The 8,971-nt window shown below is 37.8% G+C and overlaps 1 protein-coding gene across 8 annotated transcripts in view; it reads right to left on the reverse strand.

Moving 5' to 3' along the window:
* The window catches only part of tcf12 (transcription factor 12), an 87,211-nt gene extending 79,995 nt beyond the window's left edge, over positions 1-7,216 (reverse strand). For 2 of the 8 annotated variants that reach the window (XM_044191410.1, XM_044191383.1), the window contains exons 1-3: positions 6,949-7,213; positions 6,105-6,193; positions 5,756-5,828 (exon numbers count right to left, since the gene is read on the reverse strand). In XM_044191410.1, coding sequence (XP_044047345.1) covers positions 5,756-5,828; positions 6,105-6,176 — 145 coding nt within the window. In that variant the 5' untranslated portion in view covers positions 6,177-6,193; positions 6,949-7,213. Of the gene's footprint in view, positions 1-5,755; positions 5,829-6,104; positions 6,194-6,948 lie in introns of all 8 variants that reach the window. The other 6 variants (XM_044191442.1, XM_044191417.1, XM_044191393.1 and 3 more) reach the window with 5 other exon arrangements.
* Positions 7,217-8,971: the final 1,755 nt, after the last annotated feature.

The raw sequence follows: 8,971 nt of genomic DNA on the forward strand, positions 1-8,971 counted from the left end.
ATGTCTCCTAATATGTGGCTGTTTTTAAGTTCATGTGCACAGGCATCATTAAGAAGAGTGACCTTGGTTATGCAGGTGAAACGTCATTCTACTATACGATATTCTCCAACATATTCTATGTATGACAATTAAGAGAAATATGTTGAATTATGTGGTCGAGATGAATAAAATTGGCATAATGATGCCATCCTTATTCATACAGTTGTAAATATCCTGTAAACCTGTGGTAATGGCTTGATGGACAGAGCAAGCACAGAGCCTAACAGACTCCTCCTTTCTCACGGTCTCTGCTGGGTCATTCATAAAAACAGCTGCACCCTCCCCAAGCTCCCAATTCAGCAAAAAGTTGTCCAACAGAAAGACTGTATGAATAAAATAAGACTTGTTTCAGTGACCCTGATGAAATACTCTATAAACTAGAACAGATAGTCCCACACTGAGAAGACAATCTATTTTCTCCATTTAGGGTGCTTTCACATGTAACCTGTTGATTTGGTAAAAACGGATGAAAAGGATGACCTCAATAAAACTGTTCAATCAATGGAGTTATCTGTCAGTCTGTATGACTTCATGTTTACTCCTCTTGGTTCATTTGTAAACACGTCAGTGAGAACACAAACTGGACCAGACCAAACAAACCGAACTACAGGTGTGAAAGCACCCTTAATCACGTCACTGTAGCACACATTGTGTATTAAATGATCAACTTACCAGTGTCTTTATTGTTGCTGATATCAATTAATACATTCATAGAATTTCTACATCTATTTTTTTGACTCATGAGAATTGGAACTGTTTGTGATTTGCCAGAAAATACCTAAGAATAGATGTTTTATTCATGTGGAAGTTGAATTGTATGCTTTATATGAAGGAAAGACAGAGACAGAGAGAGATTACAGAAAAAACAAAATTGACTCTGGATAATAACGAAAAATATATTAAAACATAAAAGTTATAACATAGTCAAAAGCCCCAAGATGTAAATCAGGCAATACAAGGCATTACATATTTACAACAACTTACATCAAAATTTTAAGTGGCCAAACAATTTGACTCAGGACATACAGCAATGTAGAACAAAAACGTTACAATATAAACACAAAAACCCAACTGGTGTTTTAATATACTTCCAATAGACTCTTAAAACATACTAAATACATTCAGACACAAGGATCAACTTCATCTATGAACAGATGAGTTTGATTGAGAATAAAATCTATAAAATCCAATTCCTTCTGAGATCACATACTTTCCGTCACTCAACAACAGTTGGCAGAAAAAAACTACAGGCCAAAAGTGATGAAAAAGTGAGAAGAAAAAAAAAAAAAAAAAGGCTTCTGGTCCGGGCGGCATCTTGACTAAAATGAGAAATGAGAAATGTCAGTCATTTAAAAACTAGTTAACCTGATTCCCAGCACAAATACGTTTCCTACGACCCAAAATAAATGAATGATCCTTAATATATATGTTTAATGAAAAATAAATAAATAAATATACAGTATATATATATATATATATATATATATATATACACACACACACACACACACACACACACACACACACACGTATATGTATATGTATGTGTGTATGTATGTATGTATGTGTAACTACTACTGCAATGTAATTAGTTTCAGACCGGCTTCCTAAGAGAACATAATGTATTACACCTAAATCATGTGAGCTTTCACTATGTCACACCACAGACCATATTCACACCCTGGTAAGGTTAACTGCTGTAAACAAATCCAACACACACCAATGCTTTGCTGACTTACAGGGAGCTTTTGGCTTTACTTGCTTTAAAGGCTTCCTGTATAAATTAACTGAGAGCAGTACTAACGGTAAAACCAATACGAAACAAAGATGACTATTATGATCTATTATGATTATGACAACAGTGAGTAAGAAAACTGAAGGCCAATATAAGGTACAGTCACCTGTCAGCACTTTTAAAACTTTGTCAACAAGGATATAAAAATCACCAAGAAACAGACAAAGAGACAAAAAAAGGTGTTACCAGAATAGAAAATAAATGTCAATGCATGCCAAGATAATAGATAAAGTACAGTAAATGTACACTACGGTGTCTATGCACAAATGTGGTCCAGGGATGTCCAATGAGGACAATGATGGATTAGTAAAGTTAACTTAAGCAATTCAAATAAACTGTACATTGAGCCACTCTAAGTGGGTTACACAAATCAACGTGTACTGCTAAGTACATTACTAATTGTTATTATTTTTATGAAGAGATAGACTTGTTGTTGCTTCATGTGTTGGAGAACAATGTTAACTATCTCATGTTTTCACATTGTATTTATCTTCCCTGTAATGGATTTAACTGACTTATTCAATTGAAACCATCTATATTTTACAGACAAAAGGAGAATCTGTCAAGTAAGATCACCATAAAGAATAATTTTTGTGACAAAAATCTGTTCATAAATAATTTGATCATTTGTAACCAGTTTGAGAGCTGACTCCCATCACATGGGGCTGCAGCCCAGGTCCTCTGTTGTGACAAGGCTTTTGGTTCACCCACCAAGCTGAACTCAAAGTGAGGCAGCAGTGAAGCTCTTTGTAGCTGTTTTTTATTTATTTATTTATTTTGGGACCCAACTGACTGACAAACCAACCTACACTAGCTGTTGGTCACAGCTAACAAATGTGCCACTACATACCACTAAATGAAAATTACCCTTTCAGCAGCAGCCATCCGCTGCCCCACTACACTAAAGAGTCAATGGCCTCATCAAACAACACAGCTGGAAGGGAGAAATGATGAATCTCTGTTAGAGCCACTTTGGGTATTTTTTCCAATCCATCTTTTTCTGGCACACTTTTGAAGGGTCTTGCCAGTCCCACTCTGCCTCAATTATCTGGCTATGTCCAGCTGAGATGCAATAATCCAAACTCTCATTCCCTGCGATTTCCACACTTCTCTCTGCACGCTCACTTGCCTTGTGTTCACAATCACTTATATAGGTGCTTTTTCGCCTACCTTGAGGATCAGAGACACAGGAGGCTGAAGGAAGGAGGCCTGATACACTATAAGGTGCAGCTGCTGACGTCATTATTTCTTACATGATAAAAGGTTTCATTTTGCATAATTTCGTTTCGGAATATTTTTCAAGACATACCTACATTGAAATATATGCTTGCTTGCAGATGCAGACAAAATTTGAACTAGGAACTAGAGCTCTTATTAGTTTAGATATTAGTTTATTGCAGATATATCGGTATCAGGGTATATGTCGGCCGATAAGTAACCAGAAATTGCAGTACAGAAATGCCAGGGGTAATTTAGATTGGAAACAGCATCTCCATTACAGAGTTTCACCAGAGAGCACTGACAAGTTTATCTTTACACTGTAAAAATGTCCCGCTCAGTATGTATCAATTCTTTAAAAATGGATTTCTTTAACTCCCAAATATCAATATCAGTATCGACCTAAAAAATACAGTATTGGTCGGGCCATATGCCCGCCATATATTTTATCTTCTGATCCCCGACACAGAAACAGTTACCCAATCCACAAAATACCATACTAACTCATCTTTGACACATTTAATATTTTGTAACATAATATTATGTTTAAGTTTCAATAGGGTCTTCATCACATTGGGGTAATACTTAAGATCTGATTTTCCATTTACCATACATAGATATTTGAGGCTGAAAAGCACTGCAAACCACGAGTCAAAGCATTCAACTGTCATTGCCTTTGAGTGGAATCACAGTAATAGATATTTTACTTCACACTGCAATTCAATACAGAAGAAACTAATAGGACACTGATCATACCTAAGAAAAGCTATGCAAATCTTGTTCAGTGTTTCCCTTATAACAAAATATGTCCACCATCAAGTGAACGATCATGTGTGGATTCAATATTGCATCATCCAAAATTATCAGATTATTATGGTTGCTTAACTAATCAGTTATCAATGAAGTTTAAGTTGCTGACAATTCACTAATTCACTTGTTTTAGTTTAGTTTTGTAGCTGATATTTGGAAAAACAATATATGATATTTGATTTTTAGAGAAATTCTGATTATACAGTTGTGACTAAGATATATGACAGATTATTTTACAGTTTAACAGAAACAAATACATAACATTTATAAATAAAACCATTAACTTGAATTAGGCTAAGTATCTTTTTTCCAGTCCTGTCCAAATGTTTTTAAATATTTTTTGTCGTACAAAACAACAGCCCCCGCATTTAGACTTTGTTACGTTTCTAAAGGACAAAGCTGGACACTAGACAACACACAGCCATGATAATGAGCTTTGGCTGCAACACACAGTTCTCCTGACAGTCTACAGCTCTTTTCTGTTCCAAACAAAAAGCACCGTGCTGATGCTGGTCTATTTGTGCAAAGGCCCAGCCCAAAGGTGGCTGTCCACATGATGTCCACATCTTACTATGTTAAATCATAAAGCGCGACATCGATGTCTGAGATTGCACATGTGACAGTCAAAGGAGTTGATTCAGCTCTACAGCAACTTTTGAGGCTGCAGTTAGTGGTGTTGCTGTACTGGACTGCATCATATTAAAAGGTGTATCTAATATTTTGTCCACAGGTTAATGAAAACACCTCTTACGTTATTTTAAAAACAACCAGAACAATGACAGTCTGAAGCCTTTGTGTCATTAATACATTAAATCAACATGTTTGTGGGAAACTCACCAGGAAGGTGTGACTTTACTTAAAAACCCACATCAGTTTCCTTGTCATTTGTTTTACGTAAGAGAGCACACACACACCACACACACACACACACACCGTCCTCCTCACTTGAATAATTAGATATTCTAAAATTCATCCTCACAACTCCATAGTTCATGAGTGACAGCTCTGTTCTTGTTTCTTTGTCTTTTCGTTCCGTTTCCACTAAGCGTGTGTCTTTCGTTTCACAGATAACTGACTACAACGAGGCTTTGTGGATGCACACAAAACATGCTTTCAGAAAACATAATGCTTGATTGTTGACTTTGTCTAGTAGCACATCACACAATAGATGTGCTTCAGATTAATGTCCAGTAGCATTTATGGCTAGGAAGCGATCCAGAAGCAGGGAATCTGAACTCTTGTCATTACAACCAAACCATCCACGAACCTCTTTCACAATAAAGATGCTCATAGATAAAAACAAAAACAAAAAAAGACTGGTAATTTGTGGAAAAGACAATTCAATGTGTGTGTATATGAGGGCTATCAGTGGGACCAATTATCAAACTGTTACTTGTACAAATAAGAAAAAAAAAACCCCACTACAGAATAACTCAATGAGATAAAGTCTCACAATCCCATTAAACTACAGTCCAGCTCCAGTTCTGATTGTATTCACAAGAATCTCACCCAGACATATTAATTAACCTGATTCAAAATGTACCTCCGACACACCTCACAGGAACAATTAACAACACACCTTGATCAAAGCAGCCAAAACATGCCTGATTTATGCCTTATTTATGTATCTGACAGTAAGGTAAGACATTCACTGTAATACACCATGATGGTAATTAGATCAATAAAACATTTGCACATGGCCTAAACCGTGTTTTGTTCTTTACAACAGCAGTCCACCATAATTCCAGGAAGAGCGCTTATGTTTCAGGCACCAGATGTGAACAGCGCAGACACAAGCAAAGAGGAGGGAAAAGAATCACATGCAATGCAAGACTGAGAACTACGACCATATCAGAGAGTTTGCTGAAACAGGTTTGAGGGATCAGGTCCTACCTGGTGCACTGAACTGACTGCTTCCAAGTGTGGTGGGCCTGTTTTTCCCTCCGCTTACAGGTGGAGAGAACATCTGAAGGGAAGAATACGGACAGAAACCTACAATTAGAGCAAAGACTCAACAGTGTAAAAGCCACCATTCAGATTATCAGATGTAATTATTCTAAAAGCTGCTCATGATTTTCAAAAATCAAGGATAGTTGAAGGATAGTAGAAATCTTATTAGTCAACACTTATATGAACTGATCAGTTGGTCATGTTTTATCCTATTTGGTGCTCACACCTCTAAGTCATCAGAGCTGTAAAGCACCAAGAGGTAAAAACAAAACAAAAAAAACATCCATCCTACCGCACTAAAATCCAGCAGGTCACTTAATTCCTTGTCTGTTCCAAGAGCGGCAATCCGCTGCTGAGGATTCATCCTGGCGATCTAGAAACCTGAAGAAAGACACAGTCCATCAGGTCACATCTCTGCTGGTTTATTCAACAGCGGGGACGAGACGAGCGCCACAGGACACGAGCGATGCCACGAGAGGTATTTGTTATGGATGCAGAATAAAGACCATCACTGTGAGGTAAAGTTGGCTCTGAATCACATACAGAGACAATGACAGTTTGGCCACATTATAATTGATCAAACGGCGCAAACATTTAGTTCGCACACGTTGGGTTTTTTTTTCCTTCACTGCGTTGATTTAAAAAAATAATAAGGTGGACGCGCTCTGACCTGCAGCATTATTGCAGTAACAGTGTTTCTCTCTACTGGTGAGACATTTATGTAACTCCCTGATTAGGCTGTCACTGACCATGTTAATGTCAGTGATTTGTGAGGCACCTTTTTACAAGCATAACGATGGTTAACGTGAGCTGAGGCACCTAACGTCACTTAGCTTGCTGGCTAACGCTAGCTGCAGTCACTGGTTCATTTGGACTGAAAAGAGCTAGCGAGCTGCAACCAGCTGCAGCGGTTTTATAGTCAGTGTAGACATTAGTACAGAGAAGACCATGCCCTGCTAGTGAGTGAAACATAAATTACATACTGGCTCAAAATAAGTAACATTGGCAAACAAATATTGCAAGTGACAATCCCAATCCCCAGCTACAGAATACAAAACGCAATGATGGTCTTTCTCAACTCCCAACTTCTTTCACAGGTCCGAAAGCTTTTCAGCAAACTCCCTCTGATATTTTACCTTTTTTCCGACTAAAATCCCGACTAGGGTGATCTGGTGAAGTGTCGCTTTCTTGCAGCACGCCTCAAAAGAGCGAAATGTGGGTTTAAACGGCAATACCTGGGAAAATATCCTCTATATATATCAGTTACGAGTTTCCCTTAGGCAGACATCTTTTGCTTTGCGAGAGCCTCATCACCGCGATGACATTGGTTATCGTATCCCTCCGCCGAGCACAGTGACATGATGGTCCCACACAGCAAGAGATGCTGCGGGAGTCAGCACGCACTGTGTGGGGTCACACTGATGTTTGCCTCTGCTTTAAAACCACTACAGGTGCATTTAATGGACTGCAGGATCACAGAAATCCTTACGTTTGAAGGCCTGAAAAATGTATTCATTTTAAATAAGTTTTATATTCAAACCTCGCCATGATTGTTAGCCTATATTTTTTAAAAGCATTGTCCATAGCCTTTCTCACAAGGCTGTCAATTCCTCATGTTGGCAAAATAAATGGCAGTACATTTCATGCAGCAGAGGGACGTAAGCAAGGCTGGATTAAAAACCAGGCAAAGTGGTGCTACTGCCTGCAGGGCCTCAGACCTCAATAGGCCCCAAAAGCCCCAGGTTCACTGCTCGTCAACTGGATTTGGTAATTTGATTAATTGTACATTTGTAAGGGAATCTACACTAAGTAGTAACGTAAATATCAACTAAGGTGGGTCCTGCATTATTAGCTCATTTAGCTGTTTTTACCCCAAACTAACAGTAATAATTAAGCATTATTCCAGCATAGGAGTACTGGTTGCACTGGACAGAGTTCATGTTGCACAGAGGGCAGTGGGGTGGGGGTGTCAGTAGCATGGATGTCCATGGACGTCAGCCCACTCTGACACCGGCAGCACTGCAGAAGGACCTAAAGTTATTCTTAAAACTTTGCCCACCTCATTCGGTGTTTGCAATGTTAGTACCAGCTGTGTTAAGAATAATATAATAAATCATCTTTTGTTTTGTTGTTTCATGAATTTGTAGCTATTTTAACGGCTGTTTAACTGCTCTAACTGTTTCAGTCATACTGCATGATTTTACACCTTCCTTTGTTCAGTCCAGTCCTTTAGTCCATTAGACCTACAGCATTAAGTTTATTGAATGCAGTTAGACATATATGCTTTTATGGCTGGCATTTTTTAAGTAACAGTCATTCAGTGTATTTGCATTCTGTAGGTTAACTGCAGGCAGGTCTGCCTTTCCTAGTATTCACAGGAAATCATGTATGCATGTACTGAACATGATGTGATACTGAAGCCAGTGGCTGCCAACTTTCATTTGGATTCTCTCATTAATGACATGAATGGCTGTTGTCTTTTAAAAATCCTACATGTAACCAAGCCAAATAAGTACATAATACATTGCAGTAAAATACTGCAATGTATTTATCCTGCACATTATTTTACTGTGAAATAAGTGCTGATCGTTATACTTTTAGGAAACAGCTGAAATTATATCGTAGAAAAGGTTTCAGTCATAGTCATCTGGACACTGTTTTCAGAATCAAGACGTTTCAGCTCTCGGAAGTCATTCTCAATTGTGAAAAAACAGTGTCCAGATGACTACAACTGAAACCTTTTCTACGACAGAACACTCCTGGACGAATGAGGGACTACACCGTCTAGCTGAAATTATACCTCGTCATTTTTTCACTGTGATGTTGTACATCATTTCTGGCAGAAGCTTGCTAGCCATATGTTTAGTTCAATAACGAATCTTGCACTAAGTTAAAAGACATAACTTTAACACACTTTTATGACATAAGGATAACTGTTTTCCCCCTTTCTTTCAGAAATCTAGTGTGTCATTTTTCATATGAAAAAAACACGAAAACTCCCTGTTACTGTCTCAGTCGGCCACACAGTATTAACTCTAACTGGTATTTCTCATTGTCTTAGTCCTTTATATTTTATTCATTTCTATTTTATGTATCTCTTCACATTTGAAGTGCTTTTTAAACTTTATTTCACCTTATTTTAATTTTGATTTTTTGTTT

This window comes from Siniperca chuatsi, linkage group LG1 (genome assembly GCF_020085105.1).
Source record: "Siniperca chuatsi isolate FFG_IHB_CAS linkage group LG1, ASM2008510v1, whole genome shotgun sequence".
Classification (NCBI taxonomy): domain Eukaryota; kingdom Metazoa; phylum Chordata; class Actinopteri; order Centrarchiformes; family Sinipercidae; genus Siniperca; species Siniperca chuatsi.